Raw genomic sequence first — 22,487 nt, forward strand, 5'->3', positions numbered from 1 at the left:
AAATGAGCCATCATCTGGGAAGGATCTCTATCTGCTGTAGACAAATAATGCAAAAAATCAGCTGTGAGGAAAGGGACGGTAATTTTGGATTCCAGTCCTACTGTGTCATGCTACAAATAGTTCTATTAAATCAAGGAAGACCATCCAGGTACATGAACTACTCATTTTCATGACTGTTTGCATATAACCTATTTGGATCCAAGTTATGGAAGCTTGTGGTGCTGATAAAGTACCAGAGTTTAAATACTACAGGGACATGATTGAACAGGAATTCACTTCTGAGAATACCAAACTGTATTTGAAGCTGCTTTTTGTAATCAGGAATAAAATGAATAGTTTTTTGACGTACCTTGAAGAAATCTGTGAAGTGAAAAGGCTGCACATTTACTGAAGGTCTGCTTAGAGACGTTTAAAATAATAGGTGAGACTCTGTTTCTGATCATTATTCCATTGACTGGAAATGAAGTCAGTAACAGTGAAGTAGTATAAATTTCAGTCAGTAGTTGCATTTCAAATCCTAGTGAAATCCACACTGCTTAAAATCTAAACCTGTGAAAGTACATTGGAGCTAGAGATGAAAAGTACTCCAGGACTCAAAAGTCTCTCTGACCTAAATTAGGACCTGGTGTTGGAGAAGTTTCTACCAGTATTCCTTTAGTTCAGAGAGTACAGAAACTCCCTTTAAGAGGTTGATTATTGGCTACAAACTGAGAAATTTCTTTTCATTAGTTTTAAAAACCAACATTTTTAATTATTATAAAGTTAGTGAGTGGACTTGTCAGGTATCAGTTTTAGCTATGGGAGTGTGGGGAGATAAGGCTCTGCAGAATAGATGGATATCTTGCAAGATTTTGAGAACTTCTGGTAAAAAATATAATTTATACAGAGAATAGAAAGAAGGAGGTGAAGACTAGGAAGGAGTATTTGTATGTTAGAGTCAAATGCTGAGAATGAATCTTCTCATGATCTGGCTCTTGATAGAGTTTATTTTTGGATTTTTCTGAATTTTTGAAATTTTAAGGGAAAGAGACTTGGGATATTGTAAGGTATTATGACTTTTTTTTGTTTCTATAGATTATCAAAACAAAAAGATGTGTATGTGAGGATTGATGAAACCTACTTAGTGATTTACATTAACAATCAAAACCACCAAAAAATTCTCCCTTCTGTTCTTCAGAATTTATTTCTGCATACGTCCTTTCTGTTTGTTTTTGGGGAGTGGGAGAGAAAAGACATAATTTTTGAAACTAATGTTGTTTAAGAAAAAAAATCTAAAATCACAATTTGTAAAACTTTGCAGTGCTGATTGTACCCTATTTAGAGTGAAGTTTTTCGTTAATGTTTGTGCATGACTGAGTTTTAATTGTTCAGATAAACTGTCAACCTTTCTCATGAAAGTGCTTACATATTTGTTTAAAATACTTTTCCAGCATTATGCAGCCCATAAGGTTTTGCTTAGGTTGCTTATAGATTTTGCAGTTTCACTGTTTGTTCTTAATCTTGAATTTGTGATTATATTCCTCTGGATTTGGCAGTACTCATATGTTTGGAAAGCAAAATGCCCATTATTCAATGGCAGTAAATGCTACCAGGAGTACTAGCAGGTGCACCAGCCATGTAAAACAAGCCAGGCATGTGTTACAAGTCCAAGCTGCCTTATTTCACTTGGGCTCTGTGTTTGACTGAAATAGAGAAGGAGAGAACTGGAGAAGAAATCTGGAAATATTCCATTTCTAAGCAGATTTGTAGAGGCAGGATGCTTCATTACCTGAATGCCTGAATGATGGCACTGACTTTGACTTACTCTAAATGAGGCTGTGACAAGCCTTGAGGCATCTATGACAGGAGCCTTGAGACAGCAGAGATTGTAATTGCACAGAAGAGCCTGCTCCAGCAGGGCTGAAGTTCAGACTTTGGGGTTGGACCTGATCTCTGATCTTCAATGTCCTTTCCAACCCAAACCAGAAACCCCCTATGATTTTTATTTTCTTGCCATGTTTTATCCCACAAAAACACAAAGAAAAAAAAAATCGAAAAAAATTATGTATGGCAGTATTGTCAAGGCCTTACCCACCCTAGAAAGGGGTGAGCTGTCTGTTAACACTGCAGTATGTAACGGGTTGTGCACCTTTATCAGAAAAGACAAGTTTTGTTTTGACTGTACAATGTGGCTGATAAGTCAAAATGTAGTTCATGTGTTCAGGTAGAAATTAGCAAATTTTCATGGGTTTTCTACTGGCATTAGGTTTTGGATCATATGGCCGTTGCTATTTAAAGGCATCTGCTTTTCTTTTTTTTAATTTTTGACTTGTTGCTAACCTCAGATGATGTTAACTGAATTTTTAATTTTTATCTTTGAAGAATTTTTTTCCCCAGTGGGGGTGGCAGATAGTTTTCTCATGAAGTTGGCTATCTGCCTAGGTCTTTGCTTTGCATAATGTATTGTGTGTTACCTGTCATGTTTACAAAGGAGTGCCTTCTCCTCTGTCAGGGCACACAGGGAAGGGGGACAGAGAAAAACTGCATGTGAGGAATGATCTGTACTTGACTATTCTGCTTTGAAGGCAAGGTGAGTATGGGCTGCAGTGTGTAATAGGGGAGGGATGGCAAAGGAAGGAAGAGAGAAATTGGAGAAAGGGATTTAATGAATGTTGTATTGGGTGGGGGCTAATTTGCCTTGAGTTAGTTGAATTAATTGTTCAAGACTAGCTGATCTTTATGTGAAGGTGAGCTCACATTGTTGCCTGGGTAGAGAAGTTTAGTTGCTTCATAAGGCTGGTTGAATTAATTGGTGATGTGTGCTGTAATCTGTGTGCTTGCTGTTTTAAAAAAGGGAGGAATTCACTTCAGCATTGGAACAGAAACAACTTTTTTGTTTTCTAAAGTCTTGAGTTTCTTCTTGAAAGTCCTTTATTTTTCTGGTGGTTTCTGGTGGCTAAGCTTGATCTCACTCAACACATGAAATAACAAGGTGGTCTTTGACTCCCTGAGTATTTTCTGTCCTGGAGACCCTGCATTCAGGAGGGTTCCCTCTCTTAGGGTGAAGCTCAACCCCTGCATTGGTTCACTGATGAACCCTGTGACTTCCCCCTCTTTGAATGCAAATAACTTGACTACAAAATCTGTAGTTGTTGGGGAATGTGTTTATGTTTCATTTTGGCTATTAAAAAGTCAAAAAAACCAGAAGGCATTTGGCTTTTCCTTTTTTTTTTTTTTTTTAATTTTTTTAATTGGCATGGGGAAGAATTAGAACTAAGGTGCTCTGAGGCATTTTGAGGGGGCACTTCTGCAATATGATCAGCCTCATGTAATGTCTACTGGCAGAAGACCTAATGAGGCTATGGGGTTTGATTTCCATTTTCTTTTGCTTTTAAGTTTCCCCATTTTGTCCTCTGCAGCCTTTTATGTCTCACACCATGGTGAGCTACTTCAGGAACTAAAAGCACTAGAAAACTGGTTTTGGTTTGTTACATTTCTGCTGGTGTAGATTTCTAAACTGGCTTGGCAGAAGTGATTGAAGCATATTGTCTTGGGCAGCGAGGTGGAAGGGGAGAAAGGGAAATGGAACTTCTGGCCTGTGCTGAGCTCTGTTACATTGCACCCCATTTAGTGGTGGGTGGTGCTGTGGGAGTGCATGGAGATGAAACCTTTCTCCAGGTATCTCTGGGACCTGAGGAGCGGGGATGCTGCATGAGAGCCCTGCATATGAGCAAATCTGGGAAGAGGGCAGTTTCTGCAGAAGATGGCTTGCAGTGAGGAGAGGCTGCTTCAGCCCCTCTGAATTCCTCAGATCTTTCCTAGTTCCTCTTGCTTCCTTGTTATTTCTTGCCTTTGAAGCCTGTTCTGCTGCCTTTCATTGACTTGGCTTTGCTTGGCACATGGGAAATCAAATACAGGTTCTGTGTGCTAAATGCAGCTTTGTGTATCTTGCACATCCTGATGTATGAAGGTATTGCACCCTTGCTACCATGCCATACAGTCTAAAGAAACTGGCTTAACATTGTTTTTAAAAGCAGATTTCTAATAATATTTTTGCTTTATTAGGCAGCAGAGTAGTGTGGTTGTTCAAGGGATTAATTTTCTTAGATTGCTTGTGGAAGGTGAACTGTCCAGGATAAATGAAAGGTTGTTTAATTTTTTTTTTTTTTGTTATCTTTTAAATAATGAACATGTGTTCATTCCTAGCAGCAAGTTTGCAGTTATATCCTTTCCATGGATGTATTTTCCAGGTTCTGGAAGCTGTCTGAAGAGATAAAAGGTTTCTTTCAAATGCTCTTTTTCTGAACTTGGAAAGAACATCTTACAGAAGCAAGTATAGGGTGTCTGTGCTACTTCTGAGACCACAGAAAAATAACTGGAGAGTACTAATGGCTTGCTTTTCAAATACTCTTCGTTTTGAAACTGGAAATGGGAGTTTTTATAGGTGCATAAGTAGTCTGTGTTTTTAATTATGCTTTGAACCACATGGCTTTCTCTTTTTTAGCAACAGTAGTAGTAAACTTCAAGGAGCTTCCATACAGCAATTTTTCTCTTCCTTCTGTATCTTCTGTCATTCCTTATACATATATATATGTATAAGCACTTCATCAGCCCCTTTCCTTTTTGATCACTTTCATACTTTGCAATATTTATCCATCAACTCTATGACATCATTGAATATGTGGTCTAAAAACGGTGGTGGTGATGGGGATCTTGAAGGATACATCTAAAGGACAAATCTAAAAAGCCTCACAACAAAGGATTTCATAGAAAAATTTAAATTTGAAACTACTAAAGCTCTTTTACCTTGGGTGTTTTATTGTAAAAAGATATATAGTATATCAAAAGAAGCACTCTCAGGATGCAAAATTGAGAATTTTTGCATCTCAGGATGCAAAATTAAAATAATTTTTTTTCTAGGTGGGTAACATCATACATCTGCATGACTTATAGTTAGCATGCCTTACAGAAGACCACTTTATAAGTAATATCTGTGGAATATGAACAGTGGAATATAAATCTGTTTTTCTTTAGTTGACGTTTGGATAAAAAAAATTCCGATATCTTTATTTTTTTGATGCTGAATATGTTGCATATTTGTTTACTGATACAAAGGTGTGTTCTTTCAAAGCAAAACACTGATTATTATTCTTCTCTTTTGCTGGCTTTAATAGGCATTAAGGTCCTGTGGAGGTTTTGTTGAGACAGGGATGCTCTGAAGTGGCAGTGTGGAAAGCTGGCAGATTCTTTGCCCCTGCCTCTTGTTTCCATAGTTGTCCTGTTGGATTCAATTTGTCCATGGTATCTGGGTGTGCTACTTGGTGCACTGACTGTTTGATAGGTTTTAACAGTAGCCTGCTATGTAGAGGATGAATTTCACTCTTCCAGATGTCAGTGCAAGCCTTCTCCTTCATATCAGTAAAAATACTTTGTATTTCTTTAATAGGAGAATATTGATTTGCTTTTTGTTGTGTTTTCTAAAGCTTGTCCAAACCTCATACTGTTCTTTAACCTTGTATTAGATTAGACAAGTATATGTTTTTGGAAGTGTTTCCCTTATATTACTGTTCTTTAGCCATTAATGTCAGAGTTCATCCCATTTTCTCATGTTACATACTGGTTCTAAAAAAGAGAAATTCTGTTTTCATGTTAAATGTTTGAAATGTTTCTTTCATAGTAGAAGGTAAAGCAGCATTAGTTTCTTTTTTTTTTTTCCCCATAGTTCAGTGCTGCAATGAACAGCTTTCCAACTAGAGGACACAATACCTGTTCTACTGGGTGTTATTCCAAAATGGCAGAAATTTATTTTAGCTGCATAAAATGGTACCAGTACTATTTGTATATGTTTGTTTACCAGGCTGTAATTATAAGAACTGACATTTAATCTAGTCAGTGTTCAAAATATTCTTTTTTTTTCTTCTACAAATGTGATGGTAAGCAGAAAACAGTTTGTCTCTCAATTTCTGTGGTATGGTTTGGTGTTTTACTTCCTTTCCCCCATCCCCCTCCAATCAGTTTCCAACTCAAGCAGCTTTCCTTTACACAGTGAGTACTTAGTGCTGACTCACCACTTGTGATTGGGCTGCTGGGCACTGTTGGCAGGGGCACAGGCATCTGTGTGTGAGCACGCTGACCACAACAGACACCTTCTTGATCCAGATCTCTTTTTTATTAATTAATTCAGTATTCTGGCTTTTAAAGGTGTTGGGGGAATATGTGGTTTAGACTTTCATTTATATTTATGTCCAAGGGAGAACAGTTCTGAGCAGTAGAAGTTCATGGTGATTCTGCCTTTCATGAACAGTGACAGGAAGCTGTAAAGTTTGTTTAGTATTGTGTGAAACTGTAAGGAAACTTTACTCTTGTTTTTGTGTAGTCTTTGCAAAAGCTGAGTAAGTAAATAAGGACAGCATGATTATTTCTCACAGACATGCAATTGTTTTATTCTGTCTTCATCATTTTCTTCTTTCTGAGCTGAGTGGCACAGACCTTATAATTGATGTGAGGTGGATTTTTCTCCTTCCAGCCAGACTGTGCACCCTGCATAGGCCAAATAACCCTGTGTGCAGCATCTCTTTGCTCAGTAAATAACAGTGCAACTTGAATCACAGCCAAAACTTTCTTTGCAGGCTCAACTGCAGCTCTAATTTCATCTGGTAGGACCTGCCTGTCCCTGGTGCCAGTTCAGTGTGTCTGACCAGCCACAGCTGCCCCGTGTACCTGAGCAGAGTAAACGAAGCACCCTCAGCACGGAGCTGCAGCCTCTTCTGCTGTCAGGCTGGGTGGGGGAAGGAAACCTGCCACACATACCTTGGGTCTGCTTCCCTCTGCTGCTTCTGAATGTGATGGCTCCCAGCCTTGGCAGACTCTTCAGCAGGGATTTGTATTACACTGAAAGATGACATGATCTGTTCTTCAAAATGGCAAACCAAGTCCAGCAGCCGTTTTGAATAATTTGCTGAAAACCCAGCGTTAATAATGGCAAAGGAGTTGCATGTTTGGTGATTTAGGGGTCTGTGGATGCATCATTGTGTACACATGCCTGCTCAGCTTACCATACAGCTCCTAGAAAACATCTGTTGAGAGTCTTTGCTGTATAAAAGAACAGTCATTTTGAAGGCAAATATCATGGCTTTCCATTCTCAAGTTAGACTTTCTTAACTTAGGCCTGTAGTATTTTTTCTGAAAATTGAAAGTTGTGGAAATTTCACAGTATAAAAAAATAGTACTATTTTACCTCTGAGAAAGGTACTTCTGCAGTTTAGTGCCTGGTGAGTTGATTAGTATTTTTGGATATTTATCAACACATACAAATACTTAGTGATAAGGATGGTGGTCAACTGGAAGGAAAACTCACCTGTGTAATGACCAGACAATGGGCTCGATGTAAAGATCAGATCACAGAATTAAACTGTCTCCTGGTAAAACATGGGAGAGAATTTTGTTCCAGAAAAAGCCAGCAGTTCTAATTGTATGGTTTGTTGAGCATTTCTTTTGTTTTCATGATTGTGGGGTCAGACAAAACCCCAGCAATTAAAGACCATTTTTTACTATTTATTCCTCTAAGAACTAGGAGTTTGGTGTCTGTACTCTATAAGCTAATGAATACTGAACTTCCACATGAAGATGCAATAAATTCAAGCTGATTTTTGAAATATAAGGCCACCTTTGGCATTTCATTATGCTAAGTAGATATTGGACATTAAGAATTTTCTAAAAGACTTGTTATTTCCATGTGGAATTGTCCTAAAATATGCTTTTCTAGTACATAATTAAAAATACCCATGATCAAATTAAAAATGTACCTTTTACATTCCAGTTTTAAAACTCTCTGTTTTCCTCTGCCCCACGTTCCCATAGTGATTCTGATTGATTGCAGTGGCACTTGGTGGTGGCAGAAGAGTGCACCACCTGCAGTCAAGATCACTTTCTTCTGGAATTAGCCAGGAGCCTGCTCCCTTGAATGGGAACTCCAACAGCATTGCTGGTAGGCTTTTTTCTTTTTCCTGCTTACTTTCTTTTTCTTTTTTTTTTTTTTCCTTCTGATTTTTACTTCCACAGTTCAGAAAATCAGGAGAAATGCTTTTGCTGAGCACATTTAGAATGACATGTCTGTCAGTAGATTGGAAGTAGCTTTCATTCATGTTACTGGGTTCTAACTTCTTGACAATTTGCAAAACAAACCCTTATATTTTCCTGAGTTTCTTGTAGAAAACCCATCAGCATTCAATGGTAGGCTCTAAAACCAGAGTGTTCTGTTCATCTAAGGGATGGACTTGGCAGTGCTTTTTAAAGAATTGCTTAGTTTCCACTGTGATGGGGTATAGATTTGAAGATCTTGTGAGAGAATCCATGCCCACATGGAGCATTGCATGTAGATACTGTTATAAAACAATATTTCAGATGTTTTATAAAAAAGTGCTGGAGGATAGGAAGAACTTCCACATGCTGTTGAATATTTGGTAACTCATGCAAAAAGGGGGTTTTCTTAGAGATAAAAAACTAAATTTTCAGGTGAGGTGAAGCATGGGTTTGATATTTACCCTTATTTCACCAAAAACTTTGGACTTCCAGAGCAGTAAAAAAAAAAAAAAAAAAAGAAAGAAAAGACAAAACAGACTTAAGAGGGGGAAATTTTATGAAACAATGTAACAATGTGTGCATCCAAAATGAATGCCTGCTCAGTAGCTGTGCTCTTTGCAAGCCATAAATACCATCAAGTGTTGTATTTTTCTGGAACATTATAGTCTGATTTAACGTAAATCTGTTAGATTCTCTGTTTTTGTGGCAAGTAATTTGACTTCTAGCTGATGAAATCAGGCCAAAAGGGTCAAAGGTAAGTTTGCTACAGACTTCAACTGTATTTCTCCTTAGTATGGAGAGGGCGTCATGAGGAATAGCACTTTGGAAAATGTTCTGTTGTATTTGTTGGTGTAACATATTGCTACCACAAAGAAAACAGGAGCCTTAAGCTTTCCTGTGCTTCATTGGGAAAAGTGTCTTCTCATCCATCTTCCATGGGCTGCGCAGCATAGCACTTAATATAAACTGTAATTTAGAAGGATATTCTGAATGTAGCAGTCTGTATATGTGGGTAAAAAAAAAAATGGAATTCTATCACCATTTTTCCACTTGGAGAGGATTAAACAGTAAATAAAGTGATGAGAATCTGGAAGACATGCTGTTGGTCAGCTGATGAGAGTTTGTTGGTAAATTAAAGTATGATGATTTATGTTTAGAATTCTCTTGTTGGTAGGAACAGGAACTGTAGAATAGATACAGGAACTGTAGAATAAATAACAAAATGGAGGGCAAGAGATAATCTACCTACTCCTGAGTGTCCCTACATTTTCTAGTTGGTATGCAAAAGTGAACTGCTGTTACCTAGTTTCATGTACATTAACTTCTGTGAGAGTTTATAAGCACCATTTCTGAAGCTGTCTACACTTTATGCAGAATCACTGGACAAATCATTCCAGAAACTAAAAAGGCTGGATGCCAAATGAGATTTGATAGCTGCTGAAGCAAATGTGTAGGTGAACTATAGAGCCCATTTACAATGTTGTGATATAGCCTAAAATTTTGGTGACCTCCAAAAGCTACGGAAGAGTCCAAGTAACTTCGTTATCACAAAAAGAAGCATCCTTAGGTATGAAAATTTACACCACATTCCTGAGGCTGTTGAATGTTCCAGACCAGTTCATGTTGGCTAATACAGAATACCAGATGTCCCTGATGAGCAGATCTGGAAAACCATTTGGCAGTAGCTACTAGAAAATATCATTAGGCACAATGGTGTTGCAGAATTTCTGCCCTTCTTTGGATGTTGTGCATTTCATATCCCCTCTGAAGGCTGGATATCTGAGCCAATATCTGTTGCTTGTGACTGCCAGGCATTAGGACATTCCAGGAAGAAAGAATTCTGCCACAAATACAAGAATGAAAATGGAGTAGTGAAGAATATAATGTCTGACTGTTAAGTAGTTATAATTAGCTGCCTAGGAAAGGGATCCTTCGACTCTAGTCCCTTTTCCTGGGCTTATCCACGGCTTCTATTCTCTCATTCTAACACAGGCACACAGAGAAGAGATGAGACTTAGGGGTCCCGACAGCCAACAGCTTTGGCAGCTTCTCTCCATCTCATTCCATTAGCCATTCCCAAGTTGTTCTTATGTATAAAGATAAAAGATACCAAGAGTATGTTCCTCCCTTCCTCACTCAACTTTGCCTCTTTTTAGTCCCATTTTGTTATCCTCCATGTCCTGAGAAAACTGTAGATTATTTTACTTACTCTGTTTTCATCCAGACTTAACATTTCTTCAAATACTTTTATTAGAGGATACTAAAAAAATTTCATTTTGCAGTAAAATAAGGTCAGATAAAGTATTCCAAATCTAGAAAGACTCCAAAGAACATGTATTTTGACAACTTCTACCAAAATGACTTAAGAGGGCTATGCTGCTGGCAACTGTAGTTTTCTCAAAATAGACCTCCACTGCAGAGCAACGTTATGCTGGAACAGTCAGCTATGGTGCAGTTGGCTTTTTTCCCCCACTTCCTTTTCCTGGACTTCATTGATGCCAAAGACAGTACAGCTAAATAACATAATTCCTTATTTTTATTATGAAAAGGAATATATAAATGATTAAAATGCATTCTAAGCCTGAAAATTAAAGCTTCTTATGCCAGACATATCTAAATATTAGCCTTTAATGTCACTGGGTTTTTTCCTTGTGGAAGGTGCTGGACTCTGTGTTCTGTTACACGTGATGGTTTTCCAAAGCTAAAATTAACATTAGGATAGGCTTAAAAAATTAGCTGGAAGCTATTTTTGTTCCCTCTTTGGGAGTTGCGTCCTTGCTGTTTTGTGCTGAGCGGTGAAATAATATAAATCACTCCCGTGAGTTCTGATCTGGGTTATTTTGGTAGCATGTTCCACCAGAGCAGGTGGCAGTGTGCAGGTTGTGAATGCTTTCTTTGTGTTGTGTTTTGGGGAGCAGGGGCTGCAGACAGCGGTGGCTGTGTTGGGGTGGTCTCCATGTCACCCTACTGTGGTTGTGCTGTATGCTCCTGAAGCCAGAAGAGGGAGCACAAATGAAGACCTTGTTTCTAAGATGCGTCTGAGCTCCATGAGGCAGATGCCAAGCCATGGAAATGCTGAGGTCACACGAGTTAGTTCAGAGTGCCTTACTCTGTTAGCCTGCATGTGAATAAAGAATGGGAATTTCAGCCTGTTGTGGGCTCCAAAAGGGAGGAGAGAAATGGAAGAAGTGAAAACACTAGGAAAAGCTGTGCTTGGCACAAGGACTTTTAATGCAAAACCAAATTGTGGTTTGCTATTTGAAGCTAACCAGTGTATTTGGTTTGTAAGACCAGCGGTGCTTTTCATGAATCAAGAAGAATAGTGTGTTGCTGTGCAGACTGGGTGCGTTGGATAGTTGAGACTCTACAGCTGCTTTCTACAGCTTTTTCAAATGTAGTTTATTAAATACAGCTGTTATGTCTTATTGTGGGTCAAATAGCATGTTCCTATGGTATTTCTGGGATTTTATAGGCATGCTGATTTGTAGGAGTGCTAGTTTACAAATACATATAAATTTATATGTACTTTTACAAATTATGTATTTTTAATGATAATTGCAAGCATTGTGTGATGAGCAGAGGTAGTATTGAAACTAATCACTAATGGGAACTATGTAAGGAGACAGAGGTGTTGATTAAATTTTGCAAATTGGTCTCCTTGATGGCAATAGCTATTTTGGTTGCAAAGGCTTGTTGACAGATGTGCAACTGCTTCCCACTCAAATTAAGAGACTTTTCAAGAGTATAGTCTTCTCCTAAGTGTTTTCTGAGACTTAAGTTTGACTGCATTAGCTTGAGGAGTATAATAGATGATATTTTGAAAAGAATAATTAAAAAAAAGCTGCAATCTTATTAGCCTCTTGCATTTTTTTCTTTCTTTTTTTGTTTGTTTTGTTTTTCAGTTTATTGTTGGGAGAGAACTCCAAATTTCATGTCTGCATCTATTTACTTTATTACTTTAGATGTGCTATTTCCAGTGTTATGCTCGTAGACTTAACAAGCTAATCTGGGAGACTAAAGCAGAACTGTCATTTTGAAGCTACTTAGCTGAAGTCTCTTTGAAATCAGTGTAGAAAGCTCCAAGACTATTTTTGTTCCCTTTTTAATTCTTAGTGAAGATGTATTGACGTGTTATGTTATGCTTTTAGTGGTCCCTGGATGAGCTGTTACAGAAATGTTGCCTCATTAAAATCCCCTAGGCATTAGACCCCAAATGGACATGATTTGTGTGTAGGGACTACACTGGTCTGAAGGCAGACTTGGGATGACTCCAGGATGCCCCTTTTTTTTGAGACAATTGTTTCTTAAATTGTATAATACTGAATTTGGTGAAAGTATTTGAACGCTTAATTGAGGAAAGATGGCCCATTAGAACTGTAGTCCATGCCAACATTGCATGATAAGAAAGGCACCACAAAATTAGGAGTACTATCATAATTCCTCTCTCTTGATACAGCATATTTACTGTCACTCACAGAAGCTTCCAGGACTATGGATTATTTATATGTGCTGTGTCCTATAATAGCTGTGTTCCCACAGTGTGGTCATCTCCTCTTCCTGTCTACTTGGATTGCCCTGTCAGAGATTAAGAAGGAGGTGATTGAAGCCATTTCTGTTTGTTTGTTTTCTCATTTCTCCTTGAAGAAGACTGAGGCTATGACATATCTGTGGTGAGCTGCCACTCCTCCCTCAGGATTCCTTTACCCAAGGTCCTTGTCGTGTAAGCTCTTTGAAGTTCACATGTCAGGAAGCATTTGATCATCCCTGTAGCAAGAAAGTGCTGAACTAATGACAGCAAATGCTGGTGACACAGGTTAATTTCACATTCTTTAGCAAGCAAATTAAATGCATGATAAATCAGATTGTTGTCACACTGGCTGTGCTTGTGCTATACATCACGTTTTAGAATAATGGAATTATCATAGCATTGTAGAATGAACTGAACTCACATGACTTGATGATCCTGAGTTATCAGGATCATCAAGTCCAACTTGTGCCCCTGCACAGTCACACCACGCACCTGAGAGAATTGTTTGAAGAATTCTTGAACTCTGACGGGCCTGTTTCATTGCTCAGCCATACTGTGGGTGAAAATCCTTTTCCTGACATCCAACCTAAACCTCCCCCAACTCAGCTTCATGCTGTTCCATGAATGCCTGTGATTGGTTACAGGTGTGAAGAGATTGGTACCTGCCCCTCTGCTTCTCCTTGTGAGGATGTTGATAACCACAATGAGGTTTCCCCTCAGCCTCCTCTTCTCCACTCTGAACAGACCAAGTGCCCTCAGCTGCTCCTCATACAGCTTCTCCTCAAGGCCCTTCACCATCCTTGTGATCCTCCTTTGGACACTCTCCAGTAGCTTGAGGGGTTTTTATATTGTGATGGCCAAAACTGCCCCCAGGACTCAAGGTGGGGCTGCCCCAGTGCAGACCAGAGCAGGACAATGCCCTCCCTTGCCCAGCTGGCCATCCTGTGCCTGATGCCCCCCAGGACAGGGCTGCCTCATGTTCAGTGCTGCTCATGTTCAACTTGCCATCGACCAGGACCCCCAGGTCCCTTTCCTGGCACTGCTCTCCAGCCTCTCATTTCCTAGTCTATACACACAACCAGGATTTCCCCATCCCAGATATGGAATTCAGCACTTTTCCTTGTTAAACTTCATATATTTGGTGATTGCCCAAATATGGTCATATGCCCATCAGTGCCTTTCATATGGTTGGTGATGGCCAATTTGTTGAGGTCTGTCTGCAGGGCCTCTCTGCCCTAGTTTTGGTTGGAAGGGACTATTAAAAGTCATCTAGCCCCACCCCCCCCTCCCCTGCAATGAGCAGGACAACTGAAACAAGTAGCTCAGAGCTGTGTCCAGCCTGACAATGAATGTGTGCTTGGATTTTGTCTTAGAAGATCCAGAAGACAGCTTTCAAGTTTGTGCAGCATGATGGTACCTTCAAAGTACTGTCTTACACGTATCTTCAGCTATGGTAATAACGTGTTTTGTTTATCAGAATTTACAGCTGTCAAGGTTCATTGGATTAGAAGGGATAATTGATGGGCTGCCAGTTTTAGAGTGAGCTTTGGCTCCCATCAGGTCACAATGCACTTGCAGCTCCAAATGCTTCTTGAGGGATCTTAAAGGAAAACCCTAGTGTTTCTCAAGCCCAAAGATAAGAATGATGCATGATAGGGACAGCAGATTTTCTACACTCCTTCCCCCCTTTCTTTCCAGTGTTTTCTGAGAGAAAAGAGTTATCCATGTCCTAAGACATCCAAGTGAAGATTCTCTGAGGAGCAGTAGGTCATGTGGATGATGCAACTGTTTGTTCAACTCTGGGTATAGGAGCAAATCCTGTGAACTTCTGTTGTCTCTACTTGAATATATGATGAATTGAAAGGGTTCTGAAAGCTAACAAAACTGCTAAATCAACTATAAACTAGGAGTGTACTACCTGAACAGGGAAAATGTGTGCAGTATTATATCTGGGCACTGTGTTCAAGCTCTTTCCTCTCTTGATTTACACCATTTGTCCAACAGCACCCTTGTACCTGCTAGTTTTGAGTGCCTCTGTTGATCACCTCATTTTTTTTAAAAATGGCAGGTTCTTGGATTCTAAAGACCAGCACATAGGTAAGTTCAGCTGTTCTGGAGTCACTGCTTTTATTCTATGCTATATGTTGATAAAACAGTTCTTTCAGGGTGACATGTTCTTGGAACAAGTTAACAAGAAATTTTTTAGTAGGTGCTGGGTGTTGTCTTTCAGCTGCAGCTGAAAAAGGCACTGGTGCCTGTATGGCCCCAGATTGCTTGAGGTTGTTGGGCCTTTATAATCAGTGCCATAATTAACAACGGTGTGCCCTTTTACTTTGACCTCTGGTCAAAATAATTTGGGTAATTCTATGCCATTTGAAAAACAATTATTTTCTTACTTAATTACTTCAGTGAAACCAGCAGACTTGGAGACATTTTCTAGTGAATGAGGATGCAGAAAGCTATGGTAAGATTTTGTAAATCTCAGGTAGATCTCCTTTGCAGAGACAGATCTGTTGGGCTCTTGCAGGGAAGGTAGGAGTTGTGTTGTTGGTTCTCCTCAGCTGGTTCAGTCTGAAGCTGAGGAAGAGCTTTTATCTGTAGTCAGGCTTGCAGTATGTAAAGCAGCACTAGTATTTTATTTAAACTATTTTCCTGAGAATCTGCAACATTATTTTCATTCCCATCTTCACAGAAGAATGGCCAAGCTTATGTGCTCTAAATTTAAATTCTGTGTTTTCTCCAGCTCTGAGTTGAAAGGCCTTAAGGATCTATTCTTTGTTTCTTAATCTTAATTTTTACAATTAATAGTACTTAGTTGGAAATAATTCAGAACTTGCTGGGAAAATAGCTTGATGTTAGGAACAAGGCCAAGAGTCCACTGGAGATCTTGCTGAAAGAGCAACAACGAAAGAGTACTGAGGACAATAGGAAAAGGCATTAATTAAGTGCATGCAGAAAATAATGTGGTTTATATGGATCAGTACTCAAAACACAACTTGCAGGGCTTGGGTTTTTGTTAGGTTTTGTAGATTTTTTTTTTTTTTCTTCCTAAATATATCTAGTAGCAATGTCAGCTATAAGCAGGTAGAAATTGGACTTAAGGACTGAATTGGGAGGAGAGCTGAGGAGGAAATAGCAAAGCAAGTGGAAATGATGAGGAAAATGGGCAGTGGGAAGAAAAATGAAATCACTTATCCTTAGAAAGAGTACACCTGTTCTTGTCTCAGTTGTACTTACTGGTGGCAACTTCTGAAACCAACTGCTATAAATCACCGGAACTGCGAAGGTTATGAAAAATTGTTCCAGCTTTTACAAATCTTCCTTGTGAGATCTTGCCTTGGAAGCATTCCTAGGCAGAGTACTGGTGAGATGTGCTTGTTTGTACACATTTTTGCTACCACTTTAAGAAGAAATGTTGGCAAGGCCTGAAAGAAGACTAATTACAGCTTTGCAGTGAGGGTCTTAATATGGTTGTGGATGACATTGCCTTTTGTTTTTGGAGCAAAAAATAGATGTTAGTGTGAAGCAAGAAGCAGGGACTGCATTGTTAAATTGACTCTTAAATTATTGCTTCAAGAATGTCACTTGCTGGTGATTCAGGATACAGTGATGACAGGGGAGGGCTATTCCTGATGGAAGCAAAAGATTTAATAGCATGCAGAAGAAATGAGAGAAATAAATGTGTGTTTGGGAGAGAAATACCAGGGACAGAATGAGTGTTTAAAGAGAATGAGAGAAAAATCAGTTTTTGCGGCCAAGTTGGCACCCCCTTGACTCATTAAATTGTTCTTTTGAATCTAGAAATTGCCTTTACAAAATGTCACCTCATCAAACAGCAGAGGGTCCTTAAGAGAGAGGAAGGTCAGGGCCAACAAATTATAAGCAGAAGCCCTAGCTATTTTAGTTCTCCTCATTCAATGTAGCTTTAAGTTGGGGACTTAATTAATCATCTTTGTGTTTGCTGACGTTTGTATATATGCTGTATTTCCACTCTTATTTGGCATCAAGCATCAAGGATGGTAGCTTAATTTTAGTGTATACAGAATCACTGAATGGTTGAGGCTGGAAGGTGCCTCTGGATGCCATCAGGTCCAACGCCCTTCTCAGGCAATGTCTGGTTGGGTTTAGAGTATCTCCAAGGGTAGAGACTCCACAAACTCTATGGGCAACCTAAGCCAGTGTTCAGCTATCCTCATGGTAAGAAAACATTTTCTTTAGTAAAATGAAATGTCCTGTATTTATATTTGTGCCCATTTCTCGTTGTCCTGTCACTGGGAAACACTGAGGAAAGCCTGGCTTGGTCTTCTTTACTGTCCCTAGCAGGTATTTATACTTGTTGATAAGCTTTCTCCTTTCCAGGCTGAGCTGTGTTTGTTTGTCGGGTGCTCTTAACCATCTCTTGACTTGCTCCAGCATGTCCATATCTCTTTTGCAGTGGGGAGCCAAGAGCTGGACCCAGCACTCCACATGTACCTCACTGGGCACATGATGCTCTCCCTCAACCTGATGGGGTCACTCTTCCCAATTTAGCTTGAATGCAGACAGTTCTGTAAGCTGAAGTATTTTTATGAGGCACTTGATAGCTTTCAACTCAGATTTGTTATGCCGTCAGCCATGGGTGCTGTGAGGTGCTGGTTTCCCTTGGCTTTGTTTCCCTGCTGCTCTCATGCTATGTGTCGACTCCCCAGGCAGCTCAGAGAGGGCAGCAGATTGAGGTTGCAGCTTCTTGGTGTAGCTGCCTACAGGGAAATGGCAGCACTTGGATCTTGTCTTTGGAAAAGGGCTCTGGAGGCTGTGAAGTGGAAGGAAGTCAGGGATCTGGGGAAGATGAGGCACAGGTGACAGTGCTGTGGAGGGAAGGGCTTGCCTGACTTTGCCATTTCAAAATTCTAATGGCTTGCGGATTTATTTTGAACAATTTTGGCTGTTCTGTCTATGAGAATATTTTTTACTTGTTTCAGAGTACTTGGAAAAGGCTTGAATAATGCTTACTCATTTGTGATTTATGCAGTATTGAGGCTTGCATCCAAAGACACATCCAATGAGTGTCCCTCTGGGCCAGACTGGTCCATTAACTTGTATTATATTTGCTAGAGGCTTCTACTTTCCTTTTTTTTTTTTTTTTTTAATTCATAGCTGGTGTACATTCACTCTTAACTCCCACCTTCACTGGGAGTATGTTTTAGTTATTATTTTGATTTTCATTTTTGTTGTTCAGAGTTTTTTTGCTTTAAAACCATCCCAGAAAAAAAACAGACAAACAAAAAAACAAACAAAAAGCCCCAACAACTCCCAGAAAATAGTTGATGGATTTACAGAAGTTACCACTCAGGTTTACTTAGGATAGGAAGTTGGGTAAGAAATTTATCTTTGTCCAAAACATTCTGGCTTACATCTGGAATAGAAAAATACTTCTACCTCTCCCTTCTTGGTTTACTGAAAGATCTGTGTGTTTCATAGTTGGCCAATGCTTACATTGTGATACTGCTAATTTAAATCAGGGAAAGAAATATGAGATTAATATTGGAAGCTAGAGGTGGATTAAAAAAAAAATCTGTATTAATTCTATAGAAACTACTAAACTTGTAAAATATCAGCTCATTAACTTCTGAATGATACCACATTTCAGAGGATGATATTTAGGAAATCCAGTATATTTCACTGGAAATTTAAGGAAACAATTTTTTTTGAGGTATGCACATTTTGATAAACATAGATTTTACTTTGCCTGTTGCAGTCTGCTTTTGTGCTTCTCTTATGCTAGTATTGGCAACGTGAGAAATGAGAAGGAATTGCAGAAGAAAACCTGTGATACTTAAGCTTCATCCTACAAATAATTTTGGCAGTCTGACTTAATCAGTTTTAATATTTATTCTCTGGCTCACAGTTGAAATGAGTTAATAAAATAGGAATATTTTGTTTTGCTGTAGTTGAAGTTCTTTTAAATTTTATCTGAGTCTTAACTCTAAAAACAATCCTAATTAAAATTAAGGTGTCACCTAAATGTAAAAAGTCTTGACTGAAAACTAGTGGAAGTGATGTGAGAGCTGATAACCTTGTTGAGGATCGTGCAGAAGAGCACAGTTTGGGCTGCATTGCCCATGTCTGGGTAGAAATGAGTACAAATGCATTGGGAATGGGGTATGACAACCCATTTCTGCAAAAAGATTGTCTAATATGTTAGCAACATTTGTATCTGACAAAAGGAACTCAAAGTGATGCAAAACACAAGATCTCACACTGGTCCATAATGAAGACTCTTCTTTTATCCAAATATAGGAAACATTTGGCAAAGGTTTTAAAGTCCACAGTATGAAATATCTAGCACTTTTCATAAGTTAATTTTATTATGTCATGTTCTTATATCTTCAATTTTTGACTCCTTATATGTGAAATATAAATTTTTTAAAGACTTTAAGAATCCTTCATTTCCAATAGGGAAAGAATAGACTTGGTAGGGAAACTTGTAAGTGCTGTGTGATAAGGATGTCAATTTTTTTCCTATTAAAACATTTTCTGCAGTGCTTAGTGAAAACTAGAATTAATCTGAATGAGGATTGAGCAATTTCTGCAGATGTTATGTCAAAATTGGCAAATAGAAATGTAGGGCAAAATGCTGACAGAGCTACTTTGTCATACTTGAACAGTCTTTTTTTCTTTTTTTTCTTCATGTCATGCCTATATTTCTATGTGTGAGGTAGGATAGTGCTATAACAAAGATCAGCTGCATTTCTCTTTGGCCACGTCTCCTCTGTTTCAGAGTCCCTCCGTCCCTATTCTGCAGCATGTGCAGAACTGCTTGTTTCCCAAAGCTGCTCTGTGGCTCACTTATCATTGTATCTGCTTATTTAAAACTATTCTGAATTCATTTTGCTCTGCTGCTGTAAGATTCAGCAGCCTTTTCATATCTGTTTATGGAAGAGGGATTGATATATGAAATGATTAAAGCTAAACAAATGTCTAGGTCTTCACTTGTGGTATGGGACACATAGATCTGAGTCTTCATGGGCTGTTTATTTTTTTAGCTCTCTCTGAACAATGAGAACAAAATTATGGGGGCAGGTTCTTTTGTGTGTGGTTTTTTTTGTTTGTTATTGGGTTGTTTGGTTTGTTTTTTTAATTTTAATTTTAAAAATTTAATTGTGGTCTGAATTCTGGTCTGAAACATTTAAAACATTTTAAAAAAATTAATTTAGATAAATACTTGTTTTCAATTTTTGCAAATGTCAGAATCTTTCTTTCTGCCATTAATGACTTTGTTAGTGTAGACATCTTTTCTGCTTAGCACTTTTGCAAGAAAAAGGCCCAATTCAGCCTCTGCTAAAAGAAGCCCTACAACTATAGTTTGTTGACACTGGCTTAAGTGATTTAGAAGACTCTGCTTATACTATAGATCTAGATCTTTTTTCTGTCCTGATAGATAGACCTTTTTCTGTCCAAATAGACCTGCCCATCTGGGAAAGGCTGGCGTTTTGTACTCCTGTGTCTGTATGGTTACTGTGTGTGTTTAGATATAGATACATCTATATAGTTTATATATATTTCTTTTACCTATATGGTTTGTTTATGTTATTAAAGACATCGTCCAGTATCTGGAATAGCAGTAATCTTTTCATGTGTCATATATTGAATCTTAATATCCAGAATTTCAGCAGTTGTCTGGTACCTTCTGTATGTATGATTGAGATAGAAAATGAAGGTGTCCAGTGGACTTCACAACTATTCCCAATTGCATCTTCTGACTCCAGGCTTCTCTCAGCTTTATTTTATTCCCAGCTTCTATCACTGCTAGAATTCTTCTGTCCCATCCTTGCCCCTCAGCAGGTTTCTGTTTCTCTGCTCCTTTTTCCTAACCCCACTTGTGTTGGCTGCCATCTCAGCTCATCTGCGTGCCAGCGCGCCGCGGCTGCAGCTCTGCGGGCTCAGCTCTGTGCCAGTCGTGTGCAGCTCCTGGTCAAGGGGATGAACAGCCATGAGGGAAATCTGTCTCAGCTGCTTCAAATTGCAGGTGGAGCACCCCCCATGATCCTCTGGGACCAGTGCAGGCTTCCTTGGATGGATGCATGGCCAGCACACAAAGAAGGGTACGAGATCTCCCTTCATTTGCAGTCAGGAGAAAAGAGACTGCTGCATGCCTCCCCAGAAGGATGCCTGTCAGTAAGATCTTTCCCTGCCAAATCTTTTTTTTGTGTTTTAAAACTGCTGCTAACATGACTACATATTCAGGAAAATAGCAGACACACTGGTTCAGATCAAGGAAAGTGGTTACCAAAAGGTTAACTTAACAAAACTTTATTTAGCTTAGATAGAATTAAAAGTCTGTATACTAAGCTGTGTGCAGTGAAAAGCTGTAGTACTTGCTGGGAAGGGGGAGGAATATGGAAAAGCATGAAAATATTCCTAACTTTCAAAAATCAACCCTGGAAGTAGACATAAAATGTCAGGGAGCCCGTTGCGTTTTGATGTATGTATGATGGAAATCTGCAGTTAAATACAGACTTTGTTAAGCATGAAAAAAAAAGCAGCATGGACCTTCTCTGCTTCCCTCTCCCCTTTTTTGTTCCCCCCCCCTTTCTGAGAAGCAAATATTTGAATATTGATAGGGTATGGCAGTAACTGGACCAGTCATAGTGATCTGACTGACAAATAAGATGATTCTGTGGCACTTTTAGTTCATCTCTTGTTTTCTGTTTCCACGAATATCTCAGATTCAGTAAGAGAGATAATGTAGAATTAGCATTTCCCAATCAATGAATAACTATAACAGAAATTTCCTGTTGATTTTGATAGCTGATTCCTTCTTTTTTAAGGAATCTGCATTTCTAGCTTAGAATACTGAGTTATTAATGTTAGAAAAGGCCCCTGAGATCACTAAACCCAACCTTTGACTGAATATCACCTTGTCAACTAGACCATATACTACTAAGTGCCATGTCCAGTTGTTTCTTGAATGCTTACAGTGATGCTGACTCTACCACTTCCTTGGGCAGTCCACTTCAATCCTTTCTGCATCCTTTCAGTCATGGAATCCTTCCTGAGAATTTCTTTCAATATCATATTACTAGAAGTAAGACTATGATGATTTATTATCTCTGATGTTTTTGCAGTGTAAAGAAATACGATGCAAAAGCACACTTCCGAATTACTTGGGAATATGAATTGAATACAAAAATCAGCACTAGTATCCTTTATAGAACAAAATTTAGTGGAGGCATTTGGCTTTAAGTTAGGTGGCCATGGTACTGAATTGTAGCCATAACTGTATTTCCTCCACTGGATTAGAAAAATATTGCAGCACATAGAGTGATTGCTGTGTTTTCATACATGTTTAAAAGTGTATTGAAACTGAATACTGCAATCACTCAGTTTTATTCACAGAAGCAGGTTTTATCTTTTATTGCATAAGTATCCACAGATCACAGAGTACATGCTGTGACCTTTTGGGGTTATTTATCTTCTTTCTTGTATGCACAAGAGCTTGTGTGCTTTAATCTGTGTTTGCTGAGAAGCAGCCAAATTGCCCCTTCTGTAGTAATATATCTTTTGTGTGTGTGTGTGTTTGTGTAATCCATGCTCTGATTGATGTATTAAAGGTTTTGTAGAAAAAATGAGTCATCTGTATCAGTATTTGCTTATGAATCACATTTTATTATGTTTTTATTAAGTATATGTTAAGACCTTGCAGACACTCAGATGCTATATATAAGAATAAATACTTAATTGTTTAAATGTGCTTTAGCCTGTTAGGGCTGGGTGAGATGTGGTGCCTTCTTCATGTATGTGTTCCCTCAGTTTGTTAATCTGAGGCTTTCAGATCCAACCATATAAAGCCCTGACAAATTGATAGAGATTAAATAAATCTGATTTATTCAATTTTCTTTTGTGTGTAAGTAAGCCT

General features: G+C 38.7%; 1 protein-coding gene across 10 annotated transcripts in view; it reads left to right on the plus strand.

Annotated features, from left to right (window-relative positions):
• Window positions 1-22,487, plus strand: part of FRMPD4 (FERM and PDZ domain containing 4) — a 331,755-nt gene that overhangs the window by 42,122 nt on the left and 267,146 nt on the right. For 4 of the 10 annotated variants that reach the window (XM_059839757.1, XM_059839765.1, XM_059839758.1 and 1 more), the window contains exon 1: window positions 20,598-20,742. The exons of 4 other annotated variants lie outside the window; for them this stretch is intronic. In XM_059839757.1, coding sequence (XP_059695740.1) covers window positions 20,612-20,742 — 131 coding nt within the window. In that variant the 5' untranslated portion in view covers window positions 20,598-20,611. Of the gene's footprint in view, window positions 1-2,483; window positions 2,570-20,597; window positions 20,743-22,487 lie in introns of those variants that run through there. 2 more of the 10 variants (XM_059839759.1, XM_059839762.1) reach the window with 2 other exon arrangements.

Source organism: Haemorhous mexicanus, chromosome 2, assembly GCF_027477595.1.
Source record: "Haemorhous mexicanus isolate bHaeMex1 chromosome 2, bHaeMex1.pri, whole genome shotgun sequence".
Classification (NCBI taxonomy): domain Eukaryota; kingdom Metazoa; phylum Chordata; class Aves; order Passeriformes; family Fringillidae; genus Haemorhous; species Haemorhous mexicanus.